This window comes from Mobula birostris, chromosome 26 (assembly GCF_030028105.1).
Source record: "Mobula birostris isolate sMobBir1 chromosome 26, sMobBir1.hap1, whole genome shotgun sequence".
Taxonomy (NCBI): domain Eukaryota; kingdom Metazoa; phylum Chordata; class Chondrichthyes; order Myliobatiformes; family Myliobatidae; genus Mobula; species Mobula birostris.
Window position 1 is genome coordinate 28,068,963 of NC_092395.1, and position 14,939 is coordinate 28,083,901.

At 45.9% G+C, this 14,939-nt stretch overlaps 1 protein-coding gene across 7 annotated transcripts in view; it reads left to right on the forward strand.

Annotated features, from left to right (window-relative positions):
- LOC140188203 (3',5'-cyclic-AMP phosphodiesterase 4C-like) overlaps nt 1-14,939 on the forward strand; it is a 273,810-nt gene that overhangs the window by 131,433 nt on the left and 127,438 nt on the right. The window contains exon 1 of one of the 7 annotated variants that reach the window (XM_072244245.1): nt 304-1,036. The exons of 5 other annotated variants lie outside the window; for them this stretch is intronic. In XM_072244245.1, the coding sequence (XP_072100346.1) occupies nt 819-1,036 (218 nt within the window). In that variant the 5' untranslated portion in view covers nt 304-818. Of the gene's footprint in view, nt 1-303; nt 1,037-14,939 lie in introns of those variants that run through there. One more of the 7 variants, XM_072244247.1, reaches the window with a different exon arrangement.

Below are 14,939 nucleotides of genomic sequence, written 5' to 3' on the forward strand. Positions count from 1 at the left end.
TCTGTCTCTTTGTCTAAGCCGTCCTGACCTGCTGGATGTCGGGCGTTTATTTACTTTTTGTCTGATTCTGCCTTCCGTCAAGCGTTTGGGACTTTTTGCCAAATGAAAACTGTAGTTGTCTGTCATCCTGATCGACACAGACTGGGGTCGAGACCTGAGGGACACAGGGAGAATCCTCCCTCTTTCACATCGAGTAGGAGCGGCCCAGACATTCCCGCGTTTTACTGAACTTTCCATATCGGTGTCCGATTTTTTTATCCCCCCCCCCTTTCGAGTTTGTGCTACGGCGGTTCGGCGGCTACTGGATTCGCACCGATGAGGAGCCAATCTCTTTATTTGGAGCGGGGTTGGACCCAGGCAGCGATCCGACCCCTGGACTTCAGAACCTCCTCGGAGACATCTGTGCAGAGATTGGCAGTGTAAGTGCAGCAACTTCCGAAAAACTTTGCACTCGGTCGCCGCACTGTCTCGAAGCGGAGCTGGGGTCGGCTCAGACTCTTCCTTGTTCACAAGTTTGTGAGTCTGATTCACTACAGCCTCTGGTCTGCGGACGTCTCGCCACCTAGACTCAATTCAACAAAGAGCCAAATGAATCGGAATCAGATGGTCGCAAAATCGGCGCCAGCTCCCGACATCAGCTGCGGGCGATGGTTCTGAAGTTCGTCTTAAAGTTTCTCTCTAGAAACCCCCGTCAGTTCTCTGGGGATTTAAGAGCTTAGGTTTGTGAGTCCTCCATCTCCGCTCCGGAGGCTGGAGCAGGCGAGAGAGAGTGGGCGTCAGGTTCGACTCCAAGTGCCGGTTGAAGACCAACTCTCCCCATGGCAGGGGCGAAAGAGGACAGTGACTCGATGACTCCGCTGCGTGACGATGAGCGACTCCACGGCACGAAGAACCAGATGGCCTCCTCTCTAGCTCCCAAGAAGTCACCGGTCAACTCGCCGAGACCGTCGCCGCGAAATTCCCCTTTGCTCTTCCGCAAGCTGTTAATGAACAGGAGCATCCGTATGCAGCGCCGCTTCACAGTGGCGCAAACCAGGTAAATGGTGCATGTTTGAAACTCGCAGCCAGTTGCAGGCGGGAAAGAGTTGTGTGCAATTTTAAATTGATTTGGTTTGTTGTGTTAATTATGGATTATTCACGTGTAACTGCATAAAACAAGAGGTACATTAACTAGTACCATACCTTTGCCACTGGATACAACACCCCGTGTAAATACATTACCCAATGACGCATCGTGTGACCCTAGTACTACACCGTGTTCAGTATACGATAAGTCACCGTGTCGCACTGGCTGAAAATAACACACTGTAATTCACTGGGGGTTTTGTGAACAGTATCCAACAGTACCCCATGTGTCGCTGGTATACGTTATAATATGGTACTCCGTGTCACAGGGTTACAATGTGTTACATGACACAATTCTTAAATTTTAAATTACTATTCTATGGTGCGTATTGAATATAATACTCAATGTATATTATCAAGTTGTGCACCGTGTACCATCGGGTGTAACACCCTAATTTGTTCTGAAGTATGTATACACATAGCAATAATGCGCTGTGTCTCATTGGGCGCGAGGATCCGTGCGTTTTATGTAAAAACACGTCATGCATCATTGGCTGTATGTACCTTATTAAATAACAATTTGTTTCACCGAGTAGCTGTTTCTCTCTCACTTCATTCGTTCCTTTTTCTTTCTCTTTTTTTCTACTTCTACTTTTCTCTCAAGTTTTTCTCTCTCACCTTTTATTTCTCTCACTTTCTCTATGTTTCTCTCACTCACTAGCTGCGTCCTTCGCAGTCACTTTCTTCCTTTTTCTTCTCTCTGTCACGGTCTTCGCTTTCCTGTTTCTTTTCATCCTCGGCAAGATTCAGGGGCCTCAGAACACGGGGGATGACAAGAGGAAGACGACTGTGGATGCTTATGCTCAGGAGCAAGCGAGTGATTATTAATAGAATAGACAAGTCGTGGAGCTCTGCGTTCTGTCAACTTGATCCTCCCAATCTGCAAAAATGATTTTGTTTAATTCTCTACTGGCAGACTTAAGCCTGGTGTTTAGATGAAAACGTAACCAAGTTATAAATGTCAGTGAATCACTCCCTTGCCGTTTGTCTGTTATTTTTAGTTTAGACTGTGATTACGAAGCTTTGTCAACAGCAGAACCAGTGAGTGGGCTTTGTTTTCCTTTCTGTCGCCCTTGTTTTCTGGTGTTAGTTACTGAGGGTACTGCGGTGAAGTGGGATGGGAAAAAACAGGAGTTTGTCGTCTCTGTGGCCGCCTTTCATTATCTCTGGTTGAGCCACAGTTGATGAAATTGCTTTTGTTGGAAAGGCATTGATAGGCTGTAGGTTGAATAATCACCCAATTTCTGCACAGCAAGATTTCAGGTAAAGCAAAGAGATGCTGAGCGGATAATGTGTGGAAATATAGGCTGAGCAAGGCTTATTCTCAGAGTGCTGAGCAATGAGCCCTGCCCTTTTTTTTTCCAGAGACACTGAGTCTTTCTGATCCACCTCAGAGAACAAATGAGGCATCAGTTTTATGTCACAATGAAAGGCGGCACCTCTGACCCTGCTGAATGGGGTACGGAGGCCTGGTGGTTAACTTATTGGGCTGGCAACTAAACTTCTGAGGCAATTAGTCAGAGATGGGAGAGAAACCATCTTGGCAGTAATTAATGTAATTAAATCAATGTTGTTTTTTCTGAAGAGTAAGTACTCTCAGTGAGAATGATATTTCAGATTGTCATCATAACACACCTGGTCCTCTAATGTACTTCAGTGAGGACATCTCTTTATCCCGTCGGGCCTCCGTGAGTCTCCAGGCTGATTCCTAAACATCTTTCAGAGGCAATCAGAGATGGGCAATAAATGCCTGCATTCCCAATAACAAGCTCATCCTTGTGTGTAAACAAAAAATAAAAACCTCCCTTTGTTCTCCTGTAGAACATCAGCCTCAATTATAAAGCTAATTTCTGCAATGGGGCTTGAAACCACGACCAAGAGCTGTGGCAGATGGGGGCCAGCTCTATAAAACTGACCAGTTCAAGTGGTTCCATTTAAAATCACAGTATACAACCTGAAATTCTTGCTCTTCGCAGACATCCACAAAAACAGAAGGGAACCCCAAAGAATGAACAACAGAACAACATTAGAACCCCAAAGCCCCCTCTCCCTCCTCCCACACACAAGCAGCAGCAAGGCATTAATCTCCCTCCTCCCCCCCATTCAGCAGAAAGCGTCCTCACTGACCACCCACCAAGCAAGCAATTGTCACGGTCCTGATCGTTTATTCCCTAGTTTCCTCTAATTTCCTTTGAATGTGCCACGGTTCCAACCATTAATTTCCCAATTGCTTCTAATTTTCTTTGATGACAGCACACCTGGTTTCCATCAGGACCTGCAGTATAAGGACCCTGGCGTTACAAACCCTAGTTGCCAGATTGTTGGTCTTTTTCCTGTGTGATAACTAACATTTCCCGACTGCTTGGAACCGTTTGTTCTAAGTTTAACTCCAGTTTCAAGGTTTACCTATGAGACTCCGTCTCTCTGAGTCAAGGCCCTGTGTCAAGATCCCTCCCGTTTGCTGTTCTGTGTTTATGCCTGTGTAAGCATCCTAACTCAATCTCCATGCCTGTGTCCTGCACTTGGGTTCGCCTCATTGGCCACGTTCGCCACGTTCCATTGCAACAGCAATAGCAGAGCCCCTTGATCTGCAGTCCAACAAAAGCTAATCTTTCCCCGACTGTTTGACGTGCCACAGGCTCTCTCGCTTACTAACAAGGGACAGGGAGATATCACCCATTTCACAGCAAAGGAGGAGGCTAACAAGTAGAGGCTATTACAGTGTTACAATCTGCCATGTCGTGCTTTATTGCGAGATTCTCCGACTCAGGAATTGGCAACCAACTCTCCCCACCCTCGAGAGAGAGAGAGAGGGAACAATCACTTGAGAATGGAGACCTCAATCAGCTGCACCCCGCTGCCACGGAATTCTGCCGTTCCATCTCCTGCGACAACTCTGTTGGTGACACTGGCGTGGGAACGCTCGTCCACAGTGCCACTCCTGGGTATGTTGAAAAACCTCTCCAGGAGCCTCAGTTTCTCCATTGGCTCAGCCACGCAGGGGACTAGAGCAATACCTCACCTTCGTGTGAACTCCATCCTGCCAGGATGGTACACTTGTGTCACCGATGGAACTCCTAAGTGTGGATGCTGAGTCGGGGGAGAATGAAGGAGTTCGTTGTTGTGGCAACTGGCATGAAGCTGTCTGATCCCTCACTGAAAAGTGGGGACAAACAGGTTATTTACTCCATAAGTTAAAGATCTGAGTTGATTCATGTCGTCTCCTCTCACTTTGCCAATCCACGAGTCCAGTGGCTTCAGTTTTCCAGAAGGATGTGAAATCTCCTTGCAGAAAATTCACTGTTATCCCCCTTCCCTGACGAGCCAGCAATTGATAAATCTGCGGAGCAATTACTGATTTGAGGCTAACAAACGTTATCTTTATGCAGAAGTATTATAAATCCAGTTGCCAGCACCCCGCCGTAAGGACAGAGCATGAATGCTCATAGCTCACCACCCCCTCTGTGCACCTTGTCACAGCGAGGAGAGCTTTGAATTACTGGCACTCAATTGAGCTCTTGCCCTCATCCTTCTGAAAATCATTGGAAGCAGAATGGATAGACCCTGGAAGCAGCAAGAGCCAACACCGAGGTGGACTTCATTGCAACAACCCCTGGAAATTCCAGAGATCCCTGTGCTGCTGATTGGGACCTCAATAGGGGCATGACGGTGTCTGCAACCTCGGTGGTAATAGATTGTAAGCCCTTCTTTGTCCCTATCTTCTTCTGGGCAGTTGTTGCTGGAGGTTTACACACCCACTTCAAAGAGTCCAGCGAGTGCCTGTGGCTGTCCCACCTGACCCCAACACCATCATGATCACACCTTCAAGTCGATAGTGGGGGATAGTGGACTTCCTGCTCTTGCAGGCAATGAAGCGCCCGGATCCATCCATGCCTTTGCGTCCAGCTTTGAAATCCATCAGGAGCCTGGTTCCGAGACAGAGGAATTCTCCCTATCCACCCTGTCTGTGCAAGAGATGGGGGACTTGCATAATGTTTCGGTGGGGTCAGGCAGTGGCTGGGCAGCATTGGTGTCAGGTGGGTGTGCCTGACTTATTCCAGTTATGAAACACTTTCTCAGCCTTGATGCCCAACCCAGCAGTGGAGAGAGAAATGGTGTTTAGAGGGTCTGCAGCCTCTCCCACTGCAGGGGGTCTTCATTTTGCCCGTGGAAAGGTCCACCAGGGAATCCCTGCTAATCTCATCTCAGGGCACCTGACCTTGTAGGTAGAAACTATAGGGGAAGACTGGGAACCCATACCAAGAGTCACCACCTTTCCATCAGGTGGGCTGTGCATCTCCATCATGCAGAAGAGGTGCACCCTCCTCTTCCTTGAGGGTCAGAGTGGCTTAGAGACCTCTAGCACCGAGCTGGTCTCTGGTATTCAACCCTCTGCCCTCGTCCTGCTGGGCTCAGTCATGGAACGCTGGCTCTGTTGCCATTCCCAGCGGTGAGTCAGAGTTAAGCCTGCTCCTCATTGTGCAGGGGAAATGATCCTCGTCGTACATGTCGGACTCTCTGTCACCGGTGTAGCATGGTGCCTAACCATATTTACTAGCATTCCCGTGAAATATTTCACTATGTTACAGGTGCTATATAAACCCAGTTTGGAGAAGCGAAAATCAGCAATATTCAATATAAAGCTGAAAACCCAGAAGGTACGAGCAGGAGTAGCCAATTTTGTCCTTCGTGCCTGTACTTCTAGTCACTAGATTCATGGCTACTCATCCAAACTCAGTACTCTTTTCATGTTTTTTCCCATGTCCTTTGATATCTTTAACCCAGGGGTTCCCAACCTTTTTTATGCCACAGATCAATACCATAAGCAAGGGGCCAGTGCATCCCTTCTTTAGATATTGGCATTATATCAATCCCCTTCTTGCATATATTCAATGACCTGGCTTCAACTATCTTCAGTGGTAGAGATTTCCACAGGCTTATTGAACTCTAGGCAAAGAAATGTCACTTCCTCTCATTCACAAATACCTCACCCTGAATCTGAGCCTGTGACCCTTATTTCTGGACATCACAGCTGTGGGGTTCATCCTTCCTGCATCTGGTCTGTCCAGTACTTGAGGGGTTTTTATATCTCCTATCAGTCTCCCAGCCATGTGGCTACACATCGAGGAAATGGAAGTCATCCAAAGAACGAGAGATAGATCCATATGGAAAACCATGGTCACCAACGTCCGCATTGGATATGGTACCTAGACAGACATCAGTCTTCTGAATTCCAGTCAGCATAAGTCCAACAGTCCCAATCTTTCTTCATTCATCAGTACTGTCAATCCACCCATCCCAGTAATCGGATTCTGCAATGCTGGAACTCTTGAGCAACACACCCAAAAATGCTGGAGGAACTCAGCAGATCAGGCAGCATCCGTGGAGGGAAATGAACAGTCAGTATTTTGGGCTGACTCGATCAGAACAGATGAATCAGAGTGGTGAATCTACCACTCTACTCAGCAAAATAATCCTTCCTTAGATAAGATGACCAAATCTGCATGCAAGACTCAAAGTATTATTTCATTAAGGACCTTTACAATTGCAGTAAGATGTCCCTGCTCCCACATTGAAAGCACTTGCTATGAAGCTTGGACAATTTAACTGCTGGCACAGATAGTCTGGATGCCCGAGTGTCAGGAACAGACGCGAGGGTCGGACTGATTTTGCTCGCTATCTTGCGAATGGTCATTCCTGACTCTGCAGAGTCGAGGCAGTGAACTGATCCCACTGCTGTGTGTTTTTATCCCACTGGTGTGATGAACTGGGGGCCGAGGCCTGGGCCTGCTCCGGGAGCGGATCTGGGACTCAGTCTCGTTCGCAGTGCTGTTTGTTTGCTTCTATTGTTTGCATGATTTGTGTTTCTCTTCTCTCTTTCTTTCTCTACACGGTGGATTTTGATCCTTTTTAAAAATTGGGTTATTCTGGCTTCTTGCTTTGTGGATGCCTGTAAGCAGACAAATTTCAAGGTTGTGTAATTTATACATTCTTTGATAATGAATGTACTTTGAATCTTGAATCATTGAATCTTGTCCAAGTTGCACGCCATCTTAGACAATGTCTCCCATCCACTACATAATATACTGGTTGGGCACAGGAGTACGTTCAGCCAGAGACTCATTCCACCGAGATGCAACACAGAGCGTCGTAGGAAGTCATTCCTGCCTGTGGCCATCAAACTTTATGTAACGCTCAGTTATATTGGCTCGTATATGTCTAGGGGAAATCCCACCCAGCACCTGCCTCAACACTTCCCTCGGAGTCGGTTGCCGCCCGAATCAATCCCAAACAACAATCATCAGCCAGCGCACCCAGTACGTTTTACCAAGTACACTTTATAGATATTAATAATTCTATGACATTAATATAAATTCGATACAGAAAAGGAAGTAATGAAAAAAAAGGCGCCAAGACTTATCAAAGTCCAAGTTCTTCACGCGCAACCATTGGAGCTCAATCGATTCCTGACGCCCACCTGGATCCTGTCGACTCTCAGCTTGGGACCACCCGAAGTGATCAACCGGAGCCTCTCCACACGTCCGCCGTCCTCCCCGTCTCTCCTCCGACTCTCCGCCAAAACCCCGTCCGCCGTCCTCCCCGTCTCTCCTCTGACTCCCTGCCAAAACCCCGTCCCCAGTCATATGAGACAGCATTATCATCCGAAAACAAAAAGATACATGACCACCCATTGGCTAATAGCACCCTGCTGTCTGTATTAACCCAAGCGACTGTCTAGCTGGAGACTTTCTCAGCATTTAACATAACAAAGAAGCATTCCCCAGTATAACATAACAAAGAAGCCATTTTAACTTTAACATACAAAAAAGGAAAGACCCCGTACATTTACAACTCCTCCCTTGGAGGGTCAGACACCCTGAGCCAATATTGCTCCTTGTAACATTGATGCATGTCACTCCATCTGGGTTAGAGAGGTGCCAATACCAACTGAGAAGTTGGAGGTTCTTCCTTCTGCAGTTGAGCTCTTTCCAAAGCCTTTTCCACCTGTACCACTAGGTGGCAGCAGATTTCCATGCTACCATCCGTCTGTTGGTAAATGTAAATGCTGGTCCTTGGACCACAGTGAGGCAGGCATTTGGCACAACTGCTGCTTGCTGGTCTTTAAGCTCCTCACATCTCTCCATCTTGCCATATCATGTTCTGCTATTCTTTTTGTTGTGTAAGTGGCCTGGTTACACAACAATGCTATTAATAAAAACGCTGGAGACAGGAGCTAAGTTTCATGGTTCTTTACTGGCATAATCCAAACTCAGCACACACGTACAGATCAATACACGCCTAATAGCGCATGCAATGACGTGATACTAAAATGTAAAGTAGTCCGTTATTATAGAGTAGGCTATATGGTACGCTCCTCCCCTTTTATTTTAATAGTGTATCAACTGTTTTTTTACTGGGGCACTATGCTAACAAATATGTTTACCCTTGACATACAAACGCCTACCATTTGTTTACTTTGCAACTTAATAATACCAAATTATAACAAAGTAACGTAATAATATCAAATGATAACAAGCCTTTATTTTTACTTTTGGTCTAAGACCCATTTGTAACTCAAGTCTCTGTGGGGGGGTCTTCTCTGCCTCTCTGGGTAACGTCTGTCCTGAAACGTTTGCTTCGGGGTATGAGTCTCCACAGGTACATCAGGTGAGTCCTCAGCACTGATAACAGGCTTATCTGTGGATGAAGCTGATGTGGTCACATCAGGAGTGTTTCTTTGTCAGGGGAGTCAGGGCAAGGTGTTGTTGAGTTTTTCACCTGAGCATTCAGGATTTGATCCACATGACGTGCTTCTACGTCACAGGAGTTGCAAGGTGTTGTTGAGTTTTTCACCTGAACATCCAGGATTTGGTCCACATGATGTCTCCATATGTTCTCTCCCACCTGTACTGTATACATCAGTGGCCGGTCCATGGCGGAAATTGTACCCCACTGCCACTTTTCAGTCTGGTAATCATGTGCAAGAACTGACTGTCCCAGACTAAAGCTCCGTGTTGACTTAGCATTCCAGTGTTTGAACTGTCTGTTCTCCACATCACGCTGTACATCTGGTTTGAGAAGATCCATGCCGGACCTCAGGTTCCTGTTCAGAAACATCATCGCTGGAGTCTGATTAGTGGTTACATGTACTGTATTACGATAGGCAAGGTGGAAGTTGTCTATCTTGTGTTGCAGTGGTCGATTTTTGCTGTCTATTGCCTTGATGGCTTTCTTGAATGTCTGCACAAATCTTTCTGCCAAGCCATTTGTGAATGGATGGTAAGGGGCTGAGGTAAAGTGCTTGATTCCATTGTTCTTCACAACGCTTTGGAATTCTTCAGAGACAAATTGTCATCCATTGTCTGTGCAGATTTGTTCTGGTATGCCATTCCTGGTGAACGTAGTCCTCAGAACCTCTTTTCCGATGTGGTTGTCTTCATTTTGATGACCTCTGGCCATTTGGAATGTGCATCAAAGGTGATTAAAAAGATAGAGTCCATGAATGGTCCAGCAAAGTCAATGTGCACTCGCTGCCATGGTGATGAGGGCCACTCCCATGGACGGAGAGGGGCTTGTGGTGGTGTGTTCTGGATCTTTTGACATCTGGAGCAGTTCTTGGTCAAGTTCGCAATCTGTTTATTGATTCCTGGCCACCACACAGAGGCACAGGCAAGACTTTTCATCTTTACAGTACCCAGGTGCCCCTTATGCAGTTCCTCCAGCAATCTGGTGCGTAGCTTGGAAGGAATCACAACTCGTGAGCCACACAATAGTGTTCCTCGACACACTGACAACTGCTCCTTCCTCGCTGAGAAGGCTGGAAACAGTGTTACCCCACACTGGCCATCCCTTTACCGTGATGTCATTCACTTTTGACAACATAGGGTCATTGCGTGTTTCCCTTTCAATGAGGCTGATTGTCACTGGTAATTGTTCAACTATCATTGTGTGAAAGATCTCTGCTGAATCTATTTGTGTAGTTGTCTTGGAAGCTAGCAGTGGTAAACGTGACAAACCATCTGCGTTGCCATGTTGCTTGGTCCCCTTGTGTTCAATGTTGTAACTGTGACCTCCTAAGAAAAGAGACCATCGCTGCAGCCTTTGTGCTGTCGTCACTAGATCACCTTTTCTTGGATTGAAGCTTGACATGAGAGGCTGATGGTCAGTCAACAGGGTAAACTTTTGGGCATACAGGTAGTGACTGAATTTCATGACTCCCCACATGAGGGTTAGGGCCTCTCTGTGCGTAGTTGCAGTCAGCTGAAGTTAGCGTTCTTGAGGCGAAGGTCTTTCCGAGCCATCTGGAAACTTGTGCAATAACACAGCTCCTATCCCATGGGGCGAGGCATCACAAGCTAGCTGGATAGGTAAGGAGGAGTCGAAGTGCACGAGCACCCCGTCTGAAGTTATGAGTCTTTTAGTTTCTTGAAATGCTTTCTTACAGCTCTCATCCACTTCTATTGTGTCCCTGTCTGTAACAGTGCATTTAGTGGGTGTAGGACTGTGGATAGGTGAGGCAAGAACTTGTGGTAATAGTTTACTAGTCCAAGATATGTTCTCAGCTGAGACACATTTTCAGGTGGTGGTGCCTTAAGCACCGCTTCTGTCTTGTTTTGAGACGTGTGTAAGCCATCCTTGTTGATCACATGCCCACAGTATGAGATTTCCTTTTGAGAAACTCACATTTCTGTCGATTAGCTCTGAGCTCATGTTCTCGTAACCTGGTGAGCCTTTGTTCAAGGTTAGAAAGATTTCGTTGTCATCTTTGCCGGTGACAATGATGTCATCCAGGTAACACTGAGTCCCTGGAATGCCCTGAAGGACCTGGTCCATTGCCCTTTGCCAGATTGCAGGAGCTGATGCTATGCCAGACACCAACCTGTTGTATTGGTAAAGTCCTTTGTGTGTATTTATTGTCAGGTATTTCTTGGCTGCTTCATCGATTTCCATTTGGAGATAAGCCTGGGTCAAATCGATTTTTGTGAAATGTTTCCCTCCTAACAGGGAGGCAAAGATGGCCTCAATACGAGGTAGAGGATACTGTACTGTGCGGAGAACTGGGTTAACAGTCACTTTAAAGTCACCACATGTGCGCACCTTGCTTGGTTTTTCTGGTTTTGTGCTGGAGGTTTTCGTCATCACTGGAACAATAGGCGTGGCCCATTCACTCCAATCCACCTTTGACAGGACCCCAGTCCGCTCCAGATTTTTCAGCTCTGCCTCTACTGTAGGACAGATTGCATATGGCACTGGTCTGGCTTTGTGAAATTTTGGACATGCGTTTTCCTCAATCTCAATCCTTGCTTTCATGCCCTGAAGTGTTCCTATTCCTTTCTTGAACACTTCCTCAGAGTCAGCAAGTATTTGTGACAGTCTCTCGGATGTAGCCTTGCTGCCCTCCTTTGCTGACACATCTAGTGACTTGATGGTGTGCCAATCCAACTGGATTTTCCTGAGCCATTCACGTCCCAGCAAAGGTGGTCCTCCATTTTTCAGTACATAGAGGTTCAGCTGCTGTGTTTTGTCTCTGTAGGTCACTGTCACTTTAATTTTGCCTTTGGGACGCACTTTCTGACCTGTGTAAGTCTTTAGCAGTAGTTTAGTTCGTTTCAGAGGTATGTGAGAAAATAGTCGTTTGTAGTCGTGAACAGAGATCACTGTTAAAGCTGAGCCTGTGTCCAACTCCATTTTCCGTCTCACGCCTGCCACTTGGGGAGTGATCCATATTACTCTTCGATCGTCTGTCTCTTTCATGCTGTGAAGTTGCAGACAAGACAATTCACTTTTGTCGTTGTTTTCATCAGAACTGCTTTCTTTCATTTTGTGTACATTGTTGTATTTTCCTTTCAGGAGTTTCTTGTTTCTCTGTATTTTGTCCTTTTTCTGTTTTTTACTAGCTTTGCATACTCTGCCAATGTGGTCCTGTTTGCCACAGTTTTTGCATTCTTTGTCTTTAAAACAACAGTCATCAGGATCATGTGAAATGTTCCCACAACAGTAATGTTGTTTACTAGCTTCGCATACTCTGGCAATGTGGCCCTGTTTGCCACAGTTTCTTCATTCTTTGTCTTTAAACCAATAGTTATCAGGGTCATGTGACCATGTTCCCACAACGGTAACATTTCTTTCCTTCATTTCTGTTCAGTGATATTTTATTTGTAGCATATTCCAAAGTTTTTCTGTTGTATCTCTGAAGCAACCCGTGTTGCTGTTTCCTTTGATATTGCAATGTTCAGCGCCTTCTCTAATCTCTTTTTCACACAGGAGCTTCTTCTATGTAGTTTCACAGTGCATGCCACACACTAACCTGTCTCTCAATGCATCCGATAGACCAGCTCCAAATTGACAATGTTCTGATAATTTGCACAATTCAGCACAATATTCAGAAATGCTTTCAATCTTGCTCTGATTCCGTTTGTGAAATTTAAATCTTTCAGCAATGACCAGTGGTCTGGGGTTTAAATTCTGTTAGAGAGTGTCTACTATTTGCTTGAACGTTTTGTCAGCTGGCTTTTCAAAGGTTAACAAGCTCTGTAGCAGCCGTATGGTTTTGCTCCCATAAGACCTGGCTTTCTTTTTATCATTAACACCGCCTGCCTCACAATATAACTCCACTCTTTCAATGTAAGTTGCCCAGTCTTCAATGCCACTATCAAATGCTGTAATGGTTCCAATCATCACCATCTTTGTTATGTTAGTTTAGCCCCATTCTCTCCTTGTTTTCTTTTTGACTCATGTCCTTTTTGCTAGCGCAATGAGTGCACTATGTCTAGGTGCGTCTAGATTCTCTCTATTCTCCTCTGAGTGCTGAAATCAACTAAAACACGGTGTTCCGATAAGATGTAGTTTCATAATTCTCGTCGTCAATTTGTTGTGTATGTGGCCTGGTTACACAACAATGCTATTAATAAAAATGCTAGAGATGGGAGATAAGTTTCATGGTTCCTTACTGGCAGAGACCGAACTCAGCTCACACGTACAAATCAATACTTGCCTAACAGCGTGTGCTCAATACGCACCTAATAGCGCATGCAATGACGAGTTACTAAAACATTAGGTAGTCCCTTATTATAATGTAGGCTATACGGTACACTTTTCATTCCCTTTGTTTATCCAGCTTCCATTTGGCCTAGGATGCCAGAGGGAGCTTCCCTGTTCTTGAAACCAATGGAATGGGATTTTTTTGAGAGGGGGATAGAACTTGTATAAATGAACTGTCTGAAAAATGTCACTTCCTACATCTAAATACCAACATATCTTCAGAGTGTTGTTAATTTGCTATTTGTGGGATCTTGCTGTGTGTAGATTTCCTGCATTACGCTTTGAAATGTGTCATTACTGCAAAGGGCATTTCACTTTGGTTACAAAGAGCTGAGGGATGGCCAGGGAGTGCAGCCAGAGGAGAGGAAGGCATTTTGTGCTGAAGCTGAGTATCTGATTCTGTTGTGTGAGTACTCCCTTTGACACTCGAACCACAAGAAATGGAAGCAGGAGGAAGATCATTCAGCCCTCCCACCTACTCTGCTGTTCAGTACATCATCGCTGATCTGTTACTGCAGCACCACTGTCCTGTTCCAACTCTATCCCTCGATTCTCTCCCTCTCCAAAAATCAGTTTCTGTCTTGAACATACAGAGTATCTGAGCCTCCACTTCCATCTTAGATTACCACAGCCCCTACGTGCACAACGTACAAGATGGAAGCATTTCACAGGTACAGAAAATTATGGGCAATAGAGCCACCATCATTGACAGGGTAGGCATGTTGACTGATGAACAAAGGGAGATGGGAACATTACAGTTTGGGGCATGTGATATAGGGTCTTGCGATGCAGTCCAACTACAGCAGGGGTTCCCAACCTTTTTTATGCCTTGGACTAATCCCATTAAGCAAAGGGTCTGTGGACCTCAGGTTTGGAACCCCTGATCTACAGGGCTACAGGTACAGGCCAAATCAACAAGGCCTGATGTCCTCTCTCTGAGCATATGAAGACGATTCTATGGTGGTAAACACAGTATCGGTTCATTTGTAGAGGTTGGCCGCTCTGGTAAGACACCAAAACTAAATACCAATGAAAGGCATCGCCTTCTTGGAGAGAGCATGTGATAGCATTGAACTTTGGAAACCAGAAAAGCAAATTTCCTGCCACTCACTGTTTCACAAATGCTGCTTCCCCTGTCTGGTGACTGCAGAATTCTTGCAAGTCTCATTGAGACAGCAAGAGGTCCAGTGGACGGACAGACAGCCAGTGACAAGGTTTTTGAGATGGTTCATGAAGCCTCTTTGCCTGACCCGGTTTGAAGCAAAGGGCTCCAGTCAGTTCACTGAGCAGGTGATCGATGATTCTGTTAGACTATCAAAGAGCCACTTTGGATGCTGAGAGAGGCATGGGGTTGGTTTGGGGATGTGAAAGGTGGCAGTCCCACACCCCTACCCCAGCACTTCTCAGAGCCAGTTTAACACAACTTGGCGCCCACTGCTTCTCACCCATCACCCTTGGCCTCAGTGGGCTCCATTGAATAGGCCTCATTTCAGTCAACTCCAGCCCAGCAACAGCTTACTTAAGAAAATCCAAATGTCCCAATATTTCACTTCTTTCCTGCCTCTGCAATCTCCCCAGCCCTACAAACCCCTAAGTCTGCCAGTGCTGGTCTACTGGATCCCAGACTGCTATCACAGGACCACTGATGTCTATGACTTTGATGCCTGGGTTTCTCACTTCTTCTTTAAAATGCTCTTTAATCCTTCTCTTGAATAAAGGTTTAATTCCCTCCCCCCCACCACCACCACCAAATATTGCCATTAAGGGCTGTT